The 25,087-nt window shown below is 41.5% G+C and overlaps 1 protein-coding gene across 2 annotated transcripts; it reads left to right on the top strand.

The window, feature by feature from the left end:
• Positions 1-102: 102 nt before the first annotated feature.
• Positions 103-23,982, top strand: LOC111586914 (NACHT, LRR and PYD domains-containing protein 14-like). Of its 2 annotated transcripts, XR_008600381.1 has the most exons (15): positions 103-834; positions 1,336-1,482; positions 4,749-5,023; positions 6,459-8,247; positions 8,339-8,512; positions 8,669-8,842; positions 8,969-9,142; positions 15,302-15,475; positions 15,773-15,946; positions 16,711-16,884; positions 17,652-17,825; positions 18,698-18,871; positions 22,069-22,242; positions 22,646-22,845; positions 23,245-23,982. XR_008600381.1 is itself a non-coding variant. In XM_055007091.1 (14 exons), exons 2-14 carry the CDS (start codon positions 1,355-1,357, stop codon positions 22,659-22,661), a joined length of 3,774 nt encoding a protein of 1,257 aa, XP_054863066.1. In that variant the 5' UTR covers positions 103-834; positions 1,336-1,354; the 3' UTR covers positions 22,662-23,207. The 2 variants fall into 2 exon arrangements, 1 of the variants encoding a protein (XP_054863066.1); XM_055007091.1 differs by lacking the exon at positions 23,245-23,982 and having other exon boundaries at positions 22,646-23,207.
• The last annotated feature ends 1,105 nt before the right edge of the window (positions 23,983-25,087 follow it).

Here is a 25,087-nt window from a genome sequence, read left to right as displayed (position 1 = left end):
ATATATATATATATATATATACACACACATATACACATATACATACAGTCAACACGATGAAGAAACAGAAAGGCCTCACTGAGTCCAATCAGCCTGAACTGATGAGAAACTATCAGAGAGGTGGAGCATCATCAGAGGAAGAACGCATTCAATCTTGGTGCAGATCCAGATCACTTTTTTGAAAATTGTGAAACAGAACATAACAGGGAAATCAAGTGCCAATATTTTGGTGAAGACCGTTGTTTGTTCAAGCCAAGAGACATCTCAAATACACGATGTCCATCTGAATGAGCACCAGAGTGGACAACACATTTCATTTACTGTACCTGTATATGAAACCTGTGTGTCAGCAGCACCACATCCTCCATCAAGGAGAGGAAGTAGGCTGTGAGGTCACACAGCGACTGTGGTGGAGATGACTGAACTTTAGGCCCATAAAGAGAATGAACAGCTCTGGATGTCTCACTGCATCACAGCTGTTGTCCTGTGGAGTTTTGGTGTCACTCTGCAGAGCTCCAGGTCACTGATCACACCTGAGAGAGTTTGATTCTAAATAAGTGAGTGAAAACATGTTGATCAGGTGACAGCGTTTTTCTTTCCGTGTTGGAGCAAGAACTGCAGCAGCAACCTGTCTCTGATCAGTCTGTCCAGAACTCTGTTAGTAAATATGTCTTCAGCTGAGAAGCATCAGAACATCTGTTGCAGGCAGGAAACCCCACAGCTAGCTGAAGTTAACTGTAGTCATGCGATTTCTAAGAAACAGAGGAGGAACAGAAGAATGAGGAAATGAACAGTTCAGACTCCATTTTACAGTCGACAGAAGAGGACAACAAGGTGAGAGTTGGTTTAACTTTATTATTCTTCTGCTGTCAGAAAACCTTATTTCTGTTTGTGGTGTTCTTTTATCACTGCTGAGGAAGCTTTTTATCTGGTGAAAGCATCTTTACTGAAAACTGATTCACTTCCTCTTTTAGATTTTAAACGTATCAGATATTTAAAGATGCCAGTAACTAAAGAGCTGTTGGTGCAGCAGAGAAGCAGGTCCAGAAGGAGGAAAAACTGTTGGGGTGTTTGGGCAACAACATTTGAATTTATTATCAGAGGTGAAATATAACGAGAAAAGAGGAAACACAAGATTCATAAGTAAAGTTAGTAAATGTCGTAAATAGAAGCAGTTAAAGTCTTCATGTGGAGGTTAAATGAATGGAATGGACTTTTTTCAGAGTTCACTTCTGTGAACACAAAGAACCCGAATGAAGACAAATCTGAACTTGTGTTACTTTGACTTTTATTATTTCCTGAGCTCACTGCCAGTGTTGCTGGTTTTCCTCTCAGACTGACTGAAGTCCTCAAGATGAGTGATTTGGAGAAAGAGGAGGATGGAGCAGAGCCTCCAGCGTCCAGCCGTCTGTCTATGAAGAGTGACCGGTCCAAAGGAGATCCTCCAGACTCCAGTAAAGAACCTGAACCCTCAGACACAAAGTAAGACACTATTTCTGCTTTAAACTGACCTGAAGATGATTGACTGAGCAGGAAAAAAAATATGCTGCTTTGTCTGTCAGATCAGTTGAACTGTTGTATCACCACTAACGCAGCAAAGCTCTGACAGCTTCAGAGTTCTGATATCTGAGTTTTATTGCATGAACAAACTCCAAGTGATCTTCCTCTCTGGATCATAAACAGCCTGTCATACCTTGATAAACCTCAGTTCATCAATAAGTTCCACAGACGACCTGAAGGACAACAACTGTCATAAATCTGTTCAGTATTAATAATACTGTCCACTTTGACTGAGTTAGATTATTAATCAGCATCAGTCCTAATCACAAATACTAAATTGATGGCTTAAAATATTCTGGCGCCGTGCTGGATTTCTGGCATGTGGCGTTTGACTCGGGGAAAAAAAGATAGGACTACATTGCCAATGGAGTTGGTCTCGCAGTAGAATAAGGGGAATGCAGCTTTTGCTCTCAACCAAACTCAGATCACCAGCCAATGGGAAGTAGAGTGGGGGCGTGTCTTAGGAAGACGTTGAGATCCAGCTGCAGTTGAGTCCAAACCGGAGCTTCACGGAGTTCTGTATGCTGATATTAGTAATATGGAGAACAGATTTTTGAAGCCGGGGAAGACGTCCTTATCGATAAAGGACTTAACAAGAAAAGCACTCAGAAAGTGCATATCACAATCATGTGATCGTCAGCAGGCAGCTGACGTAGCGTTCACTTCTCATAGAGTGATGCCATGCCGCTATCAGCGATACAGACGGATCCAAAGATTAACAAATCCATGGATCCAGACTATAAGCAACATCACTGCCAAAATCTAATCAGTTGGTCCTTGTGTCATTTCTGACCTTCCCTGAAAATTTCGTCCAGATCTGTTAGTCTGTTTTCGAGTAATGCTGCTAACACACAAACAGATTAGCAGAAAGACAAATAGATTAACAGAAGGACAAACATGTGCCAATCATCACATAACTTTGCTGCGTTCCTTGGTGGAGTCAAAATAAATGGTGCTGGCCGTGGTTGGAAGAGTTAAACAGAGATGACAAGCCCTTTGGTTGCTGGTGCAAAAAACTGAAGGAGCCGGGGGCTTGCTCCTGTACGATGTGTTAAAAAAAAAAAAACTCATTTACGCAACTAGTGGCAAAAACGTGCTGTCAGGTCACGAGTCAGAGCCGGCCACAGAGCTGTTGTCTGCACTCTGAAACCCACAACTCGTTTGCAGCTGAGGTACCGACATCAGACTGACCGGGTTTGTGATTTAAAAATAAGCGTGTGCACGTTCATTGCAGAACACAACTTGTCGTTCACCATGTTACCAGTTCTTAGAGCACTTTAATATTTTTGTTGTTATTTGAACTGAATTATAGTTTGCTGTTATAAACTATGTTTTCTTTTTTGTTGTTGCACTGTAGCTGTTTACATAGTTGTATTTCAAAATAAATAGTGCAAATGGTGCGCATATTGTTAAAAGGTGAATCAATGTCCTTTTTCCATGTCTTTTACTGATATTCTTGTAATCTCTAGTCTGAGTTTGTGAAGGCAGATATCTTAATTACTCCGCCATGGAACGCGGCGGAGTTTTGTGACAATCGGCGTACGTTTGTCTATGAATCTGTCTGTCTGTCCGTGTGCAGCATTACTCAAAAATGGACTAATGATTTGGATGAAATTTTCAGGGAAGGTCAGAAATGACACAAGGACCACCTGATTAGATTTTGGCAGTGATGCAGTTTATAATCTAGAGATTTCCCATTGCGAAATATAGTGAGCGGCATGGCGTCGCTGTAACTATGACAACAAGTGAACGCTGTATCAATTACTTGCATCAATTCCCACTGCCTGCTACGTATTTCGGTCACGCAATTCAGTATCCATACATAATGTACACATGCATAGCACACGCCTGAGCTCACTGCAAAGTAATTTTTTATTTATTAGTTTGTGGGTGGATCTATATAAAATGGCCAGATTCTATGTTGCCGTAATTTCTGAATACCCAAATTGAGGAATGAACAGTCTTGGCGAAATACTGCGCTTTTCTCTTACTAGTTAGTAAGAGTCCCCCCCCCTCAAAAAAAAGCAAAAAAGTCCAGACTCAGGATTATTTTTCACTGTATGCCCTGCAAATATTAATTTTCAGGCTTTTAACCCTTTAAATGACAGTTTGTTTCCTTAATGCCATCTGTTTATTCCCAGATATTAAAAGCTGAGAGGATGTTTTTACCATCACAGTCTGAGATATGTCAGTTATTAGCAGCATTATTATATTTTGGAACCGTGTCATGTTCTACAATCTGATGTGTTAAAGTCCATGTGAAATGTTCACTATTGTTTATTTCTCTGATCAAAGTTTTTACCTTTTATTACTGTAGAAAAAAACAAACTACAGGATCAGTTTGAACAAGATCAAGGTTTATTTTCCAGACATGAAGAACATTGGTCCTCGGTTTCAGAGTCATCAGAGTTGAGTTGTCAGCAGGCTGCATGATTATCTCCAGAATATTAAATGAGCAGAACCCCCCCAAACTGCACATATTTCTAGTTTTGGTTGTAACAGCAGCTGGATAAACTCACTGCTGGTCTAAACTCTACTAAACCAGATCAATCTAGTCTTTTTTTTTACTGGATTTTACAGCAGTGACATCTTTGAGGCCTCATGATTTTACTGCAGATGTGCATGTGTTGGTGCGTTCACGCTTCTTTTAGTCACTTCTTCATTTTCTTTTCTTTTTGTAGCTGGTGGCTTCATCTGTCTTTTTTTATACAGAATTTATTTATTCAACAATTTTAACTTTTAAACTGTCAAAACTTCCTGTCATCATAATTTGTACTTTATGTAAGAGAGTTTGACAAAACAGCGACGTCTCACTCTCTTCCAGGATTCCTCCTTCTTCTGATTAAAGTCAGAGTTGAAGCTTCATCTAGAATTTTGAGTTCAGAAAGATTTTATTTTCGCTTCTCTTTCAGTTCGATTTCTCAAGTTGATCCTGAGACGTTTATAGATAAAACCAGAGAAAGACTTTAAGAATGATTTACTTTGTCACTTTTCTGAGTCAGTGGATTGTAAAGCAGCTCACAGGTTCAAACTGTAATTCTAGAAGCAAGAATCCTGCTAATCTGTTGTTTATTAGAAAGAATGAAGCAGTTTCCCCTGCTAATGAAGATTTAAACTGCTGCTTCAATCATGTTGAGTGGTTTTACAGTACTGATTTATTTTTTATTGTTTTTCTTGGATCTTTACAGGGTAGAAACACCTCAAACAGTCCTTTATGGGATTTTGGACGATTTGATAGACGAGGAATTTAAATGTTTCAAGCGGTGCTTGTATAATAAGTTCCTAAAAGGCTTTGAGCCAATCCCAAAGTCACGACTGGAGAAAGCAGACAGGACAGACACCGTGGATCAAATGTTTCAGAGCTACTGCATCTACACGATTAAAGTCGCTGTAAAGGCTTTGGAGGAGATTCTCAGAAATGATCTGGTGGACAACATCCCAAAAAGCATCAAAAAACCTGAAGGTAAGTCAGAGAGAGATGAAAACTGGGACATAGCAGAGACATCAAGGACAAAATGTAAACATTAGAATGAGCTGATTTTAAGATACTTCTTTTAACATATAAAGCTGTAAATGGCACTGGGCCATCATATTAAAAGGAGCTGGTAGTCCCATATGAACCAGCAAGGTCCTTGCGCTCCCAGGGGACGGGTCTGCTGTAATAAGAGTAATAAATTTTATTTGAAGGCGCCTTTGTCGAACTAAAAGACATTTTACAGACATGTGCATATATACACAAAATACACATTAAAAAACAATACAAAAGACAGAGCAATTGGCGTCAGACGGAATAGACAGTTTTAATCAGTTGTATTTTGAATTGGGATTTGAAATGGGGGAATAAATCAATGTTTCTGAGTTGGGGTGGTAGTGAATTCCAGAGATGGTGGTAAGACGGGTGGAAGGGACAGGCTGGTGAATAGAGGAAGAGGATCTGAGGCAGTGGGACGGAGTGGGAACATGGAGGAGGTCGGACAGCTATGGGGGGCGAGGTTGTGGATGGCCTTGGATGTTAACAGGAGGATTTAAACTGGGGAACTGAACCAGGAGCCAGTGGAGCTGTTGGAGGACAGGAGTGATGTGGTGAATGGAGGGACTTTGAGTGATGATACAGGCAGCTGAATTCTAGACCAGTTGAAGTTTATGGAGGGATTTATGAGGAAGGCTGAAGAGGAGGGAGTTGCAGTAGTCTAGACGGGAAGTGACGAGGCTGTGGACAAGCATGGCGGCGGTGTGAGGGAGGGACGGAGACGATGTTTCCTTGGTGGAAGTAGGCAGACTGGGTAATGCTATTGATGTGAGATTGGAAAGGTAGGGTGCTGTTGAGGATAACACCCAGACTCTTAAGCCTCTAAATAAGGCTCTGCCCTGGGGCACACCTGTGGTGACAGGAAGGGATGGATATAAAGGATTTGAGTTAAGTGAACTGAGTGCGGCCAGACAGGTAGGAAGTGAACCAGTTTAACGGAGTGTGGGTGATGCCAATGGAAGATGGTCCACTCTCCTCCTTCCTGCTGTAAACTCTTTACCACATTGTCTTTGTTCCTTCAGCTGAGTGTTCCAACCTTGTTTGGTCTCACCTGTTCTGACCTCTCAGGTGTTTTTGGACTCTGATTGTTCTCTGGTTCATTTTGCCACCTGCCGTGCTGTCAGGAAACACTGTAAAACTGTTCTGTCTGGTCTCGGTGATTGTTTGGATCCTCCTCCTGGTTTTCCTGACCCTCTGTCTGACAACATTTTGGTTGCTGTTGAATATAAGTGGATGATTCCTCCCTCAACCTTCTACCCAGTCAGCATGTGACAGTCTGAGGATCTGAACAGATCCCACTGATCAGAAACTCTCCATCATTGTTGTACCGTATCTTCTCATTGGTGTCATTTGTTGTTTATTCATTCAGAGATTGTCATTGAAAGTCAAGACAAGCTGAAGTCTGCTCTGAAGAAGAAGTTCCAGAGAGTGTTTGAGGGCGTCTCTACAGAACAACAAACCCTCCTGAATGAGATCTACACAGAGCTGTACATCACTAAGGGAGGGACTGCAGAGATCAGTGATGAACACGAGATCGGACAGATTGAAGCAGCATCCAGGAAAGCAGACAGAGCAGAAACAAGCATAAGACTAGAAGACATCTTTAAAGGCTCACCTGGAAGAGATAAACCAATCAGAAGAGTGATGACAAAGGGAGTGGCTGGCATCGGGAAGACAGTGTTAACACAGAAGTTGACTCTGGACTGGGCTGAAGACAAAAGCAACCAGGACATCCAGTTCATGTTTCCATTCACTTTCAGAGAGCTGAATTTACTGAAAGAGAGAAAGTTCAGTTTGGTGGAACTTGTTCATCACTTCTTCAGTGAAACCAAAGGAATCTGCAGGTTTGAAGACTTCCAGGTTGTGTTGATCTTTGACGGTCTGGATGAGTGTCGCCTTCCTCTGGACTTCCACAACAATGAGGTCCTGACTGATGTTACAGAGTCCACCTCAGTGGATTTTCTGCTGACAAACCTGATCACGGGGAAGCTGCTTCCTTCTGCTCGCCTCTGGATAACCACACGACCTGCAGCAGCCAGTCAGATCCCTCCTGACTGTGTGGACATGGTGACGGAGGTCAGAGGGTTCACCGACCCACAGAAGGAGGAGTACTTCAGGAAAAGATTCAGAGATGACGAGCAGGCCAGCAGGATCATTTCCCACGTCAGGCAATCACGAAGCCTCCACATCATGTGCCACATCCCAGTGTTCTGCTGGATCACTGCTACAGTTCTGGAGGAGCTGCTGAGAACCAGAGGAGGAGAGCTGCCCAGAACCCTGACTGAGATGTACATCCACTTCGTGGTGGTTCAGGCCAAAGTCAAGAAGGTCAAGTATGATGGAGGAAAAGAGACAGAGCCACACCGGAGTCCAGACAGCAGGAAGATGATTGAGTCTCTGGGAAAACTGGCTTTTGAGCAGCTGCAGAAAGGAAACCTGATCTTCTATGAATCCGACCTGCCAGAGTGTGGCATCGATCTGGAAACAGCCTCAGTGTACTCAGGAGTGTTCACACAGATATTTAAAAAGGAGGGTAAGCTGTACCAGGACACGGTGTTCTGCTTTGTCCATCGGAGTGTTCAGGAGTTTCTGGCTGCTCTTCATGTCCATCAGACCTTCATCAAGTCTGGAATCAACCTGCTGGAAGAACAACAAACATCTCTGTGGTCTAAACTGTTTCAGATGCTAACTGATCCAACAACACGTTTCTACCAGAGAGCTGTGGACGAGGCCTTACAGAGTCCAAACGGACACCTGGACTTGTTCCTGCGCTTCCTCCTGGGTCTGTCACTGCCGTCCAATCAGAAGAAACTACGAGGTCTGTTGAGACAGAAAGGAAGCAGCTCACAGACCAATCAGGAAACAGTGGAGTACATCAAGAAGAAGATCAGGAAGCATGTGTCTGCAGAGAGAAGCATCAATCTGTTCCACTGTCTGAATGAACTGAAGGATGTTTCTCTAGTGGAGGAGATCCAACAGTCCCTGAGATCAGGACGTCTGTCCACAGATGAACTGTCTCCTGCTCAGTGGTCAGCTCTGGTCTTCATCTTACTGTCATCAGAAGAAGATCTAGACAAGTTTGACCTGAAGAAATACTCTGCTTCAGAGGAGGCTCTTCTGAGGCTGCTGCCAGTGGTCAAAGCCTCCACCAAAGCTCAGTACGTGGAATCATGAAACATTTCCAGAATGTTTTGTTTTGTTCATGATGAATGAAACATTATGTTTGTGTTCATTTTAATTCCTCCTCAGGCTGCGTGACTGTAACCTCTCAAAGAGAAGCTGTGAAGCTCTGTCCTCAGTCCTCAGCTCTCTGTCCTCCAGTCTGAGAGAACTGAATCTGAGTGAAAACAAGCTGCAGGATTCAGGTGTGAAGAGTCTTTCTGCTGGACTGAAGAGTCCAAACTGTAAACTGGAGACTCTCAGGTATGGACAGACAGCAGAAGCTTGCACAGGAGCTCAGTTTTTATTTTTTCTAATATACATTTTCTTCTTATTATGGAGTAATGTAACTGTAATGCAAATTATTCTAAATTCAGGTTTTATTCACAAGATTTTATTGACATGTGATTCTTTATTCAGTTTGAGGTTCTGCAGTTTGTCAGAGATCAGTTGTGATTCTCTGAAGTCAGCTCTGAAGTCCAACCCCTCCCATCTGAAACATCTGGACCTGAGTGAAAACAAGCTGCAGGATTCAGGAGTGAAGAGTCTTTCTGCTGGACTGGAGAGTCCAAACTGTAAACTGGAAGCTCTCAGGTCAGAGTAAAGCTGTTTAACAGTTCAGTTAAATCCTGCTTTGCTTTCATGTTAATACTGATTATCTACGTGAAGTAAAAATGTATGATTAATCATCAGTGATTTTATCTTTTATTTTTCATTCAGATTGGAGAACTGCAGTTTGTCAGAGATCAGCTGTAATTCTCTGAACTCAGCTCTGAAGTCCAACCCCTCCCACTTGGAACATCTGGATTTGAGCTACAACCAGCTGCAGGATTCAGGAGTGAAACATCTGTGTGGTTTTCTGGAGAATCCAGACTGCAGACTGGAGACTCTGAGGTCAGACATCATGTTTTTTGTGCTGAGGTGAATGTGATGTAAAGTTGTGGTGACACTAAACTGCAACCATCAGGCTGATATTCTACTGATCCACACTGAGGATCATCATTGCAACGCCTGTTTTCTTCTTCACTGGCTTAGTCCTTTGACCTCATTATTGATTTTTGTCTAAACTTCACTTTCATGATTTTTAAAAAATGTCAAAAACCCTTGAATTCTATGAGATGGTAATAAATATATAATTCTTTGATGGTTAAAAAGTGGTTAAATGTTCATTAATGTTTGTACTGATTGGAACATTCAGACACAAGATGCCACAATAACAAGACCTGTGTCAGTTTTTTTCAGCACTTCTACATTAGTAAATATTCGGGCTGGGCAAGTTAACGCGTTATAATCATGGTAACGCATTATTTATTTATTCATTCATTCGTTCATTCATTTATTTGATCAGGGACCATGCAATTATCATAGAACACATAGAACTGATGCATTACATATAGAGTGTACAGCATTGAGCTAATTTTCAACTCCCGTCCCTGGCTGGGCTTTTAAGTAAAAGTAGTCAAAGAAACAACAACGTCAATAAAAACAGGACAGACAACATTAAAAACCTGTAACACCCACCCACTCACGCACACACAAACACGCACAATGACACAATCCACAGTCTGTCGGACCTTTTAGATGTCGTAGGTGGTACATTTTTGTTTTTTTTTTCAGACAATTCTTAACTATTGCTGTAAAAGTTTTTAAATCTGCTATCCTCTTAATTTCGTTTGGTAATGTGTTTCAGAAGTGACGGCCTTTGATTGAAAAGGCTGTCTGTCCAAATGTAGTTCTGCGGTAAGCTATTTTGCAATTGTTGTTGGTGGAGCTTCTGGTGACCCTGCAGCCATCCTGTCTTTGGATGAATCCACAGAGTGGTGCTGATTTATTGAGGCATTTACAGGTTAATTTGACGAAGCAAAGGCCTATGAATCTTTCAAAACTCAAAAAATTTTATATTTTTAAAATAAGACAGTGATGCCACCGAATTGATTTTTTTATCCATAATTTTCAAGGCTTGATTGTGTAATGAACCGATGTATTTTATTGTAGATGGAGCTGCTTGAGCCCAGACTGTCAGACAGTATGAGATCTGGGAGAAGGTCAGAGCTTCATATACAGCAGGGCTGCCTGGTCAGGAATATAATTTCTGATTAACTTAAAGCAGTTCAGATTTTTTTTAAACTGTTTTTGAAATCTTCTTTATGTGGAGATTAAATTGATTGATATAAGTTGAGGGTCTAGTACAATGCCAAGATATCTGAATTCTGTCACTGAAATGATTTCTCGATTTTGTATATTAACTTTAAAGCATTGTTGGTTTGATTTCCTAACTGAGAAGCACATACACTGTTTTTTCCAGGTTTAACATGAGGTGATTTTGAACGAGCCACTCTTGGACATTAACCATACATGAAGACAGGACGTCTGCAGCATGTGCTGGTGTCTTATTGGTTGTATATATAACTGCATCATCTGCATAAAGTTGACATGTTGCAGTAGAGCAGTTTAACGGGAGGCCGTTAATGAAAAGGCTGAACAGTAAGGGACCAAGAATGGACCTTTGGCCCTTGTGGGTATTTAAAAACGTGGAAGTGTCATGGTGAACTTTGACACATTGTTCTCTATTCTGCAAATATGATGTAAACCAATCTATTGTCTCAGGAAAAACCAAAAGAAACTAATTTGGATGAAAGCAAAGTATGATTGACAGTATCAAATGCCTTTTTAAGGTCAAGAAAAACAGGTCCCAAAGCATTACCCCCATCCAGGCTCTGTTTAATATTTTCAATGAGGCAACAGTTTGCTGTTTCTGTTGAGTGGCCTGGTCTGAAACCAAACTGGTGTGGATGAAGAAGTTCACTGTCCTGTAGATGGTCTATGAGTTGTGTAGCGATTACTTTTTCAAGAACCTTAGACAGGACAGGTAAAATAGAGATTAGGCGATAGTTATTATCCCGACTTCCTGATTTAAAAACTGGTACAATGACAGCCTTTATCCAGTAAGATGGAAATTTACAGGATCTAATAGAGAGATTAATGAGATGGGTCTGTGGTTTTATTAATATTTTGCTGTATGTTTTGAGGAAAATAGTACTCATGTTAAAAATATTAGTTTTAGAGTTAGATTATTTATAATCTTAGCAACTAATTCCTCATTTACCTCATTAATATGAAATAAACCTGTAGAAATGATTGCTTTGCTCTGGTGTAAAACATTTGACAGCTCAAAGTTTTTTGTCCATTTTTCCACTGACTCTACAAAATATGAGTTAAATACATTTGCCAAGGAGGCGTTGTTAGTGATAGACTCACCCTTTATTATAAGTTCCTTTATCCCTTTCTGATTGTTTGTTCTGTTAAGTTATTTAAGTGCTTCTATAGAGAAGTGCTACTACCCCTTTGCATTGTCGATTAGTTTACTGTAGTAAGATACTTTAGATTTGCATAGTTCCTGTACCACTTCATTTCTTAAGCTTTTGTACACTAAGTGATCAGTTTGAAGTTTAGAGGTTAATGATTTCTTTCGAGCAGAGTCTCGCGTCTTCATCAGTGTTCTTATTTCTTTGTTTAGCCATGGTAGGTTAGTCCTTTTTTTTGTACATTTGATTTGCTTTGTGAATTTTTCTATAGATTTTCTGATTGTTGTAGTTATAGAATTACAACACTCATCCACGGCACATATTGACATGACTTGCTCCCATTTTTGATTCTTTAAGTCATTTTCAAACTGCACGATTTTAGATTTGGGAATAATCCGTTGTATTTTGTTAACATCAGTACCACCAAGATATTGTAGTTGCTTTTTAGTAAGTTTTCTAACTGTAAGTATCAAGTTGTGGTCTGAAAGTCCTGTTACCAGGTTATAGGTTTTTGTTATACGTTCTGTCTTGTTAGAAAATGCCATGTCAATGAGTGTTTTAGAGTGTTTGGTTAACCTGGTGGGTCCTTGGATCATTTGTTGATAATTAAATTTAGTCATAATGTTTTTTAATTTCAGTTTTTTATTTTTATCAGACCAGTTGATGTTGAAGTCCCCATAACATATTGTTTCTCTGCGAACTTCTAGTTGTTTAATCAGATCAAGTAATTCATTATAGAAGGAAACCTTATGTGAAGGTGGATTGTACAGTGCTGCAACGTTGAAATTCATTGTTGGTGAGAGAATAACATTAACTGCTAAACATTCAAGGGGAGTATTCAAATCGACCAGCTGACATTTAAACTTTTCTTTGATGTAAATAATCACACCTCCTCCCTTCCCAACCTGTCTGTCTTTTCTAAAACAGTGATAACCTGGAATGTCTATCATGTTGGTGGGTATGTTTTTATGTAACCAGGTTTCTGATAGACAGAGAAAGTCCAGATTTGAGTCCAGCAGCAGAGCAGATATCTTGTCTCTTTTCAGGATTATACTGCATATATTTAAATGTCATCCTAAAATCCCCTTTGGTTTAGATTGAGGGACCCAGAGAACTCGGGCATGATTCACGGTTTGGAAGAATAAATATTGTTTCTGTTTTTGTACAGCTGGACTTACAAGTTTTATCACATTTACGTGTAGTTTGACTGCTCCTGCTTCCTGCAGTGTATGCGAATCAGTTCCATGGAGCGTTGCTATGGTATCATTGTAAACAACAGAATCTGACAGATGGAGCGTTCCTCCCGACTCACCCATCTGGCTGCGTCCGGCTGTACCGGAGCGAATACCGGCAACGTACTGCTCCGGCGGGTCCGTACTCAGAACTGCTAGAGACGGCAGTGTGTATCCGTGCAGCTCTGGTGCAAGTTGTGGAAGTGACAGTTGAGCCACACCACTCACTTCCGATGTTGTCCAGGTCCATGACAGGCACAGCCGATTAGTCGATCCAGGTGTTAGCCGGGGCTGAGGTGGCAGCAGCTGATCAGGTGATTCCGGTGTTAGCCGGGTCCAAAGTAGCAGCAGCTGATCAGACGATCCAGGTGTTAGCCAGGTCCGAGGCAGCAGCAGCTGATCAGGTGATTTCGGTGTTAGCCGGGTCTGAGGCAACAGTAGCTGATCCGTCGATCCAGGTGTTAGCCTGAGCTTATGACATGTAACAGTTTGTGCTATCACAGGACAGGCCTGTTGGTGTTCAGCTGTGACAGGTCCAGGATTAAGGTGAATATCTCCAGGCAAGAGTAGTGGTGTAGGCTCTGCCATGTCGAGATGCCTGGCTGACAGACCTACTCCTGCCGTTTATGCACAGGCCCCTTGAAGACTGGATAGCGTGTAGGATGGAAAGACCATGTCCAAACAGACGCAGCTTTGTGGATTCATCTTTAGATAAGCTGGTTGAAATCCCCTGCTTGCTATAGGTCCAGACACATGATGAGAGCACCACAAAGTAGACTAGCATTAAAATGTAGAGGTTGGAAGTGGAGCCCACACCAACCACTCCTCCTCTCAATGGCAGCCATCATCCATCAGAGCTCGTCCACCCAAAAAGCTGAATTGTTATTTTTCGTCATACCGACAATTTTATCGCAACTTAACACAATTTTTTTTTATTGTTGTTATTGTGAAAGTCCGTTGCTCACTGGCTCTAAGCATGCAGACTAACCATGGATCACAGGAGGCTGGATGTTGATCAGGACTTACGATGGGCGTCATCATGTCTCACCCAAACTAACAGTGGAGGGAGGCTTCAGTCTGGTTGGATGCAGCATGTGGGAGAAGTTGAAATAAACTGAAATAAGACAAGCTAACAAATGCCACAACCTGCATCACTGAAAGGTTTTTTGTGTGTGTGTGTCGATATAAACCGGGACTATTGACCCCGATGCAGGTCATGGGTTTGAGTCCGTCTCATGGCCATTTGTTCTTCTCCCCACGTTTCCTGTCACTCTCCACTGTCCTATTATATTAAAGCCTAAAAAGGCCAAAAGGCCAGCAAGACTGCTGTTAAAAAGTACTCTGTTTAAAGTGTTTGCAAACCAAATGTGATTGTATTGCGTCGACCCAGGCCGAGGCAGGCCTCCGTGGGCGGTGAGGCGAAGTCTATGAGTGCATACAGAGTTCCAAAGAAGAAGCCGGACGGCTGCAGCTTGTTGGGACAGATAGGCAGAAGGCAGGACGGACCAGCAGAGAACTACGGCAGAGCAGAACAGAATTAGATTGTGGTTTGCAGCGAGAAGTGACCTGATCACTAACTGGGGTAGTTGAGTCCACAATCTCGCAGACAGTCGTACAATGAGCCAGACTTTATGGGGAGCAGTGACTGTGTCCAAGTGTGCCAATCCACAGCTGTCTTCAATTCCTGTTGATTACAAATGAGTGCTGCCAGGGGTGCAGCATAGAGAAGGAGGAAAAGAGGGAAGGGAGGTCGAGGGCAGATGCCATGGGTGGAGAGAGGACCCTGATACGTGTTGTTATTTAGGTCTAAAGTTCCATAAAAATAATAATTTTACAGAAATTTACACAGAGAATTTTAACATTCCCCAATAATTCAATCTGACACGTTTGGTATCCTTGAACATTTCAGGCTCTTTAGTACAGGGATGAGAATTTTCCGCGGATCCGCGGAATTCCGAGTTTTTTTTCCGCCGAAAGTATAGTTTTTGCGAATCGTGTAAATCCGTTGAGAAAATTGTAGGGGGGTAGGCAAGCGGCCGGCCGGCCGACGCGTCGCGAGCCGAAGCTTGTGATGGCCGCCCGCCGTGATGGCCATCCCTCCGCCGACATCTTTCGGCAACGCGCTTTGCAACGCGGGGGGGCTTCGGCAGACATTTTCCGAGTTTTTTTCCATTTGTCATTCTCATCCCTGTTAGTAGAATCTGAAATAATTTTTACAGCTCAGCATGAGTTTGTGTGGATGGAGCCACTGGTGGAGCTGCAGAGTTTCTAGAGCTGAAGTCACTCTGTCTTTATTGAAGCAGCAGCATGTTGTCATTAATATTAATGAAGCTCTTCTTCACTGCTTCTATTGGACTGTTTGAAGCTGCATCCTGTTGGTTTCAGCTGGTTGGAGTTTCCATTTTCTAGACTTCTACATTCTGAACCTTCTTCATCTCTGAACACATGATGAAACTTTGAATATTATCAGGCAGGACCTTCGTCTTCTAAGCTTGTATCTTATTTTCTTTATTCAGAATGGAGAGCTGCAGTTTGTCAGAGATCAGCTGTGATTCTCTGAACTCAGCTCTGACCTCCAACCCCTCCCATCTGGAACATCTGGACCTGAGCTGGAACGACCTGCAGGATTCAGGAGTGAAACATCTGTGTGGTTTTCTGGAGAATCCAGACTGCAGACTGGAGACTCTGGGGTCAATTCACTGTTTGTTACTGTTGTAGATCTTAAATGTTTAATGAACAACTGAAGCTCATTTATGTTCATCAGAACTTCCATCCATGAATCTGTAAATCTGTTGCTGTATGTGGATGATGTGTGTAGAAGGCTGACATGATGATGATCCACAATAACAGAAGGACAAAGTCACTCTGCTGCTTTTAGAGAAAAGCTGATTGATGAGGACAAAGTGATGTTGAGCTGCACATTCAGAACCTGAACACATCTGATGGATCATCAGTGATTTTATCTACATCTTTTATTCTTTTTTCAGATTGATGAGCTGCAGTTTGACAGAGATCAGCTGTGATTCTCTGAACTCAGCTCTGAAGTCCAACCCCTCCCATCTGAAACATCTGGACTTGAGCTTCAACCAGCTGAAGGATTCAGGAGTGAAACATCTGAGTGGTTTTCTGGAGAATCCAGACTGCAGACTGAAGACTCTGAGGTCAGACATCATGTTTTGTTTGTATGCTGAGATGAATGTGATGTAAAGTTGTGGTGACTCTAAACTGCAGCCATCAGGCTGATATTCTACTGATCCGCACTGTGGATCTTCATGGGAACGTCTCTTTTCTTCTTAATATCAAAAATCCTTGGACCTTATGAGATGGTAATAAATACGTAATTCTGTGATGGTTAAACAGTGGTTAAATGTTCATTAATGTTTGTACGGATTGGAACATACAGACACAAGATGCCACAATAACAAGACCTGTGTCTGCTTGTTTCAACACTTACATGTTAATGAATGGAAATTTTATTGCAGGAAGTGTTTGAATTCAATATGTATTTTTGGACTCTAAAAATCCATAAAATTATGAATTTTATAGAAATTTATTGATTTTTTTTAACATTCCCCAATAATTCAATCTGACATGTTTGTTATCCTTGAACATTTCAGGCTCTTTAGTAGAACCTGAAATAATTTTTACAGCTCAGCATGAGTTTGTGTGGATGGAGCCACTGGTGGAGCTGCAGAGTTTCTAGAGCTGAAGTCACTCCGTCTTTATTGAAGCAGCAGCATGTTGTCATTAATATTAATGAAGCTCTTCTTCACTACCTCTGTTGGACTGTTTGAAGCTGCATCCTGTTGGCTTCAGCTGGTTGGCGTTTCCATTTTGTAAACTTGTACATTCTGAACCTTCTTCATCTCTGAACACATGAAGAAAATGTTGTCCTCTTGTGTTCCGTCTTTTGTTCTTTATTCAGATTATGGGACTGTAGATTGTCAGAGATCAGCTGTGATTCTCTGAACTCAGCTCTGAAGTCCAACCCCTCCCATCTGAAATATCTGGAGCTGAGCTTCAACCAGCTGCAGGATTCAGGAGTGAAACATCTGAGTGGTTTTCTGAAGAATCCAGACTGCAGACTGGAGAATCTGGGGTCAGTTCACTGTCTGTCTGTTACTGTTGTAGATCTTAAATGTTTCATGAGCAACTGAAGCTCATTTATGTTCATCCAGAACTTCCATCCATGAATCTGTAAATCTGCTGCTGTATTTTCTGTTTTCTTGTCCTAAATTTAATTTGTTGTGACAAAAGATGAGTTTTTATTTCAGAAACTGTCGAAACTTCACCAAGTATCTCTGCAGGTGTTTGAAGTATCAGTATCGTATTGATTCTGTTATGACAGAGTGGACTGAGGTCAGCAGATGTTATTAATGTGTTTACATGAATAAGTGGATGAATGTTGTGCTGACATCTGGATGATGTGTGTAGAATTTCAATTCAATTTTATTTATATAGTGCCAATTCCAAATTGTCTCAAGACACTTTACAGAGCCTGTATGCTTGAACCTCCAGAGCAGCCCCAAGTCGACAGTGGCAAGGAAAACACCCTTTTAACAGGGAAAAAAACCTCGAGCAGAACCCGGCTCTTTATGTGGGGGAACCCATCTACTACTGGCCGGGTGGGTTGAGAGGGACAGAAGAGGTAGAGATAGAGGGGTAGAGGTGGAATTAGAGGTAGAGGTAGTGGGTAGAAGGCTGACAGGATGATGATCCACAATAGCAGAAGGACAAAGTCACTCTGCTGATTTTAGAGAAAAGCTGATTGATGAGGACAAAGTGATGTTGATCTGAACATTCAGAACCTGAACACATCTGATGGATCATCAATTATTTTATCTACATCTTTTATTCTTTTTTCAGGTTGTGGGACTGCAGTTTGTCAGAGATCAGCTGTGATTCTCTGAACTCAGCTCTGAAGTTCAACCCCTCCCATCTGAAACATCTGGACCTGAGTAACAACCAGGTGAAGGATTCAGGAGTGAAACATCTGTGTGGTTTTCTGGAGAATCCAGACTGCAGACTGGAGACTCTGAGGTCAGACATCATGTTTTAGTTTTGTGCTGAGATGACTGATGTTTTAGTCCTTTAAATGTTTCAGAGAAATGTTGAGCTGCAGATTTCAAACCTCAATCTAACAAAAAAATATCACTACTGAATAATTCACAGTGAATCTCTGACATACGTGATCTTCACCTCATATTGGAACTCACATTTTTCCAAAATAAATTTTTTGCAAAAGGCAGTAATTTAGAATAATTTATATCCTTTATTTTCTTGTCAGTTATTTAAATATTTTTTAAGAAATCGACTTACAGTATAAAATGTTGATCCCACTTTTGTCAGGGTTCAAAGTGACGTCTTCAGATGTCTGGTTTTGTCTCAGCAACAGTCCAAAACAACAAATATTTCATTCACCATGATGGAAAACTCAGTTTTTGTAATGGACAAACTCAATCGGTTTAGTGTTTTTGTTGAATAAATGACTGAAACCATCATGAAAATGTTTTTGATCTTTTGTCCATCAACTGATTGTTTCAGCTCTCATTCAACCTGTTTTTCAGTCTGAGACCAAAACAAATACTGAGCATCTGCTGGTTCCAACACTTGCATGAAGTTGTGATGTTTTATAAAACGAAATATGAAAAATTCAAGATGCCAAAATGAGATTTTACTGCTGGTAAAATGTGGATCTGATCAATTAGTTCAAATAGCAGAAAGTCCAGCAGCAAAAGTTGTGAAAGTTGATGAAGAGTTGAAGTCTTTTATCAGGGAGCAGTGGGAACATTTTCAGCTTCCTATTTCTGAAAATTTCTTCTTTTTTATCTGTCATGTCAAAGTTCAGCCACATGTCTATGAGATGGAGCTGAGGTCATGATCTCAAGCTTACATATAAATTCTTCATTCAGATTGTGGCGCTGCAGTTTGTCAGAGAGCAGCTGTGATTCTCTGAACTCATCTCTGAAGTCCAACCCCTCCCACCTGAAACATCTGGACCTGAGCTGGAACAAGCTACAGGATTCAGGAGTGAAACATCTGTGTGGTTTTCTGGAGAATCCAGCCTGCAGACTGGAGAATCTGGGGTCAGTTCACTTTCTGTTATGTTGTAGATCTTTCATGTTTAAAGAGCAGCTGAAGCTCATCTATATTTTCTTGTCTTAATTTTAATTTGTTGTGACAGAAGATGAGTTTTTATTACACAAACTGTAGAAAATGTTTCATGTTAGTTGTTAAAGTAAATGACTGTAATTTGTGCTGAAGAGTCACATCTGGATACTGAAGATTCTCTGAACTCAGATCAGTTTGAAGTGACAAAATTTATTGACTGAAGCAGAAATATAGAAATATTTGCTTTCAACACACACACACACACACACACACACACACACACACACACACACACACACACACACACACACACACACACACACAGATCAAACATCTGCAGGTGTTTAAAGTATCATTGCAGTATTGATCCTGTAATAATAATAATAATAATAATAATAATAATAATAATAATAATAATAAATTTTATTTATAAAGCGCTTTTCCAAAAACTCAAAGACGCTGTACATAAAAAAAATGAGAGTAATGAGAGAGTGGACTGAGGTCAGCAGATGTTATTGATGTGTGGACATGAATAGGTGGATGAATGATGTGCTGACGTGGATGATGTGTGTAGAAGACTGACATGATGATGATCCACAATAACAGAAGGACAAAGTCACTGCTGCTTTTAGAGAAAAGCTGATTGATGAGGACAAAGTCATGTTGATCTGCACACTCAGAACCTGTTGGGTAATGGACCCAGATGTCCCTCCCTGCAACCATTTCCAGTTATTCCTGGAGAATATTGAGACGTTCCCAGGCCAGATGAGATATCTAATCCCTCCAGCGGCTTCTGGGCGTACCCCATGGTCTCCTCCCAGGAGGATGTGCTCCAAAAGCTCCAATGGGCATCTTCCAGGAGTTGTTTGAATCAGATGTCCAAACCCCCTCAACTGGCTCATTTCGGCCTCTTGTACCCACGATCTTGTTCTTTTGGTCACTCCCTGGAGCTCATGACCACAGGTGAGGGTTGGAACGTAGATAAACTGGTAAATTGAGAGCTTCGCCTTGTGGCTCAGTTCCCTCTTCACCACAATCACAAACTCATGAACAAGATCCCAAGACACTAAAATTCCTTCGCTTGGGGAATTAACTCCCACCCCTCCCAAGCCAGAAGGAGCAATCCACCAATTTCTGGCCAAGTACCATAGCCTTGGACTTTGAGATGCTGACTTGCATCCCAACCACTTTGCACTTACCTGCAAACTGCCCCAGTGTCCGCTGAAGGTCACGAATTGATGACGCCAAAAGTACCACATCCTCTGCAAAAAGCAGATGAGATCCTCAGGTCCCAAAACCGGACACCCTCCTCAACCTGACGGCACCTTGAGATCCTATCCATGAACACCACAAACAGGATTGGAGACAAAGAGTAGCTCTGATGGAGTCATGTGTCTGACTTTGTGTTGAGAATGCAAACACAGCTCTCACTTTGACTGTATAGAGCCTCCCTTCAAGCACCCTGGAGAACACTTTACCGTGGAGGCTTAGAAGTGTGATACCCCAACAATTGAAGGACATCCTCTTGTCCCCCTTTTAAAAAATGTGGCCCACCACCTAAGTCTGCCACTCGATAGGCAGCCAAGACAGTCCCAACAATGTCTAGAGCCTTTGGCAACTTGAGGGAGAACTCATCATCCACACCTGGCGCTTTGGCACCAAGGAATTTCTTTACTACCTCGGGAACCTCTACCACTGATGTGGTCCTCAGCAGAGCACCTGTTAACTCTGTTGAGGAAATCGTCAAAGTGTTCCTTCTATCACCCAACAGTGTCCCCAGTCCACGTCAGCAGTTCTGCCCCCTGACTATACACAGCCTGGTCCAAGCCCTGCTTCCTCTTCCTGAGGCATCTAAGGTTTGCCAGAACTTCCTCGAGGCGAACCGAAAGTCCTGCTCCATAACTTCCTTGAACTCCTTCCAGAGTCGAGTTTTAGCTTCTGCAAGTGCCCCAGCCCTTTTGGTCCGACTGGTACTTGTGTGCTGCGTCAGGAGATCCCCAGGCCAACCGGCCCAAAAAGCCTCCTTCATAACCCTTTAAGCGCCAAAGTCACAATATTATGACAAGCAATATTGCTGAACATAACAAGCTATAGCTGCAAATATGGTGCCTCATGTAGTTACTACTTTACACCAGGAGATGGCGGACATCTGGAACTTCAATCTGAGCAACAGTTGTGGGCGTGTTTTCTTCAAAGTTTTGGAGTTTATAGAGTTTGAAAACCGCCTCCCGGTCGAGGAGACAAGGGTCGCCGTCGGAGCACAACAGAGCGCAAGACAGCGAGAGAAAACTCACCATGCCGAGAGGTCCTTTCAGTGTTGACAAAGTACTTTGTCAAGTAATGGCTGACTCAGATTCTGAAGAGGAATATTCACCCTCTGATGAAGATGTTCAGTCATCCAGTGAGACAGAAAGTAATGCTGCGTCTGTGCGTAACGTCAGCGAGTCCATGCGCCATGACAGTCCACAAGCAGCACATACTGGAGCCGATGCTTTGCTTCACCATGTCCGGGGTGGCAGGAGGAGACGTGGTGGGTGTAGCAGGGGTGGCAGGAGGAGACGTGGTGGGTGTAGCAGGGGTGGCAGGAGGGGACGTGGTGGGTGTAGCAGGGGTGGCAGGAGGGGACGTGGTGGGTGTAGCAGGGGTGGTAGGAGGGGACACCAGGGGGCGGCACCCTTATGTTCCTACTCCTACCCACTGCCTGGCGTGCATAGCACCCAACGCCAATTATTAGCCCTGCAGATGGTGGGCCCATTGTGTGGTGGCCCCGTGTTACTTTTTTCGAGCTGTGCCCAATTGAGCCCCATGGGGCCCCAAGGCACTCAGCCGCCAGAAGCTTTCCGGCGAGCTCCCCTTCCAGGACTGATTTCAGGAGGGGACAACGGTTGAGTGTCCACCAGCTGCAGGATTCAGGAATGAAGCATCTGCGTGATTTTCAGGAGAATCCAAACTGAAGCCTGGAGACTCGGGGTTGAGACACCATGTATTTGTTTCATGCTGAGATGAATTTTATGTTTTAGTCCTTCAACTGTTTCAGAGAAGTTCAACCAGTTTTTCAGTCTGTGAGACAGAAACAAATATTCAGCATCTGCTAGTTGGAACACTTGGAGGGAGTGATGGTTTTAGGAAACTTTGTGTCCTAAATTTAGGAATAATTTATTCTTTTTTTCAGATTAAGGAACTGCAGTTTGTCAAAGACCAGCTGTAAATATCTGAACTCAGCTCTGAAGTCCAACCCCTCCCATCTGGAACATCTGGAGCTGAGTCGAAACAACCTGCTAGATACAGATGTGAATCAGCTGTTGGATCTTGTAAAGAGTCCAGACTGCAGCCTGGAGACTCTGAGGTCAGTAGACAAGACAGACAGACAGACAGACAGACAGACAAACAGACAGACAGACAGACAGACAGACAGACAGACATGCAGACATGCAGACAGGCAGACAGACACTTTATTCCTCCCCGTAGGAAAATTCGCAAGAAGGTTCCAGTCAATCTCAGTTTTCTACTAAACACAGTTTAGTATAAATGCAAAGATCCAGAGTTTCCTGTAAACCTGCAGCTTCTCAGTGAAGCTGTGAGATCAGAGCTGAGAGGAAACTGGCTTCACTCCACAGCTGCTGCTCTGAACAGGACTGAAGTCCTGCTGCTCTTTATGCCGATGAGCTGCATCACTGACTGACAGCTGATGAAGGGATTCTCTGAAAACACTCACTGATCTCCTGTGTTCTTTCTTCTTCTCTCTGCAGCTGGATGTCATGGTGAAGATCAGGACAGTGTGTGCTGAGAGGATGAAGTGTGTCCTGAAGATCCAGACATGGACTAAGATGTGAAGAATTACCAGCCTTGTGTCATAATTGAGCAGATAACTTGTTGTAAGACAGAAATCAGAGGATAAAATGTGAACAAAGTGGATTTAATCACAGCTTCCCTGAGGAGTCTGAACAGAGTAAGACATGTTGATCTTCTCTGGATTTTGCTGTCAAATCAGTAAACTCTGTTTGACTCAGTGAACAACAGCCTGAATGGAGGCAACAGGAAAGTTTGTTCCTTCATCACAGCTGGATCAGTGTAAATATGTTTCTTTGGTTTTCTTCTCATTGTAAATATTCCCATATAATCCTGATGGTCATCAGCAGGGAGAGTTTGACTGTATTTCTCCACAGTGCTGATTTACTGCTTCAACAGACCGACTTGGATGAAGAGAATCTGTTGATGAAAGATTGAAGTCCTTCAGCAGGATTTACTGACTTGACATTTCAACAACAGTCATTTTTAATACACTTAATAAAGTTGGTTTGTTTGTTCCCACAGAGTGAATGAAGTGTTTTGTGTGTTTTTATTGCAGGAAGTTGTTGAAAGCTGCAGAAGAAAAGTGATGTGACAGTTGAAGTGAAAATCAACACAATTCAGTCTGCAGGTTTACAACAAAGTTCCAGGAAGCAGCAGTTTTGAGCAAAAACAAACCTTATAATTTTTTGTATTAAAAATTATTTTTCATTTTGTGTAATGATATCCAGTGTTTTGACACTTTCATCATAAATATTGATTTTATTTGCATAAATATCCAGATTTTGTTCCACTTTTGTTTGACAACTGTGTTGTTTTTTTTTTTACATTTTTGTGTGTTAACATCCAAGTTCTGACACTCCAACTTGCAAAGATTTTAGTCCAGAAATATTGTCATTGCCTCTGCTTTGCTGATTTCTTTGTTGCAGTGGATGATGTGGCAACGCCTTCACAGTAAGCAACATTACCTTTACCAACACCACCACTGGAGAGAGTAAGAATATGACACCTCGTCTCACAAACATCCTCGACGGTGGGGGAGCAGACATGACCGACCCTGGAGCCCATTCAGCCGTACTTTAGTCTGTTGTAGTGTCATAGTGCATTCAGTGAAGTAGTGAATGTCAAAATGTGTAGTGAAAATGTTCCATTGTACCATTTCATATAAAATATAATGCTATAGTAAGTATATAATATGTAGTAGAAACACTATAGTAGTGTATATATAAAAATGTAATAGTATAGTATTTAACGAACAATGACACTGTGTACTAAATGAAAATATAGTATTATGTAATACACTGTCACAAAATGTCGGAGAATAGTATGTAGTAAAAACTGAAAACGTGTAGTTAAAATACTGTACTATGTGTTATATATAAATGTCATAGTATGTAATAAGACATATGTTGTCAGAAATATCACAATGTCATAGTTTAGTATGTCGTCCAAAATGTCACAAAAATGTCGTAGTTTAGTATGTCATCCAAAATATGGAAAAAAAGGTCATAGTTTAGTATGTCGTCCAAAATATGGAAAAAAAGTCATAGTTTAGTATGTCGTCCAAAATATGGAAAAAAACGTCATAGTTTAGTATGTCATCCAAAATGTGGAAAAAAACGTCATAGTTTAGTATGTCGTCCAAAATGTCATTAAAACGTCATAGTTTAGTATGTCATCCAAGAGCTGAAAAAAAGCTGTCCAGGTAGCTCAGCTGGTTAAGAGGGTGACTCCTAAACAGAACTACATTGGAGATGCAGGTTCAATTCCAGCTTTGGGAACAAAAAGAGCAAAAAAAAAATATCGTTTGTCATTCACAATGTTGTTAAAACCTCATAGTTTAGTATGTCGTCCAAAATGTGACAAAAGCGCCAAAATGCATGATGATTTTTTTTTTTCAAAGAAAACCTTTCTGGAGTGTTTTTCACAGCCTCCTTTACATTATTTCATCATATGGCACGTTTTTACAACATGTTCAAAAAATCGCATTTTTTTTTGACGTAGTATAGTGAGGCGTTTTTTTGCGCCAAAATTCATGATTTTTTTTTCGAAGAAACCTTTCTGGAGTGTTTTTCACACCATCCTTTACATTGTTTCATCATATGGCACATTTTTACAACATGTTCGAAAAATCGCATTTTTTTTTCGACATAGTATAGTAAGGTGTTTTTTTGCGCCAAAATTCATGATTTTTTTTTTCGAAGAAACCTTTCTGGAGTGTTTTTCACACCATCCTTTACATTGTTTCATCATATGGCACATTTTTACAACATGTTCGAAAAATCGCATTTTTTTTTCGACATAGTATAGTAAGGTGTTTTTTTGCGCCAAAATGCGCAATAATTTTTTTTTCAAACAAAACCTTTCTGGAGTGTTTTTCACGGCCTCCTTTACATTATTTC

Source organism: Amphiprion ocellaris, chromosome 22 (assembly GCF_022539595.1).
Source record: "Amphiprion ocellaris isolate individual 3 ecotype Okinawa chromosome 22, ASM2253959v1, whole genome shotgun sequence".
Lineage (NCBI taxonomy): Eukaryota > Metazoa > Chordata > Actinopteri > Pomacentridae > Amphiprion > Amphiprion ocellaris.
The sequence above is the reverse complement of the archived record's forward strand: the minus strand, read 5'-3'. Positions and strand labels throughout refer to the sequence as shown.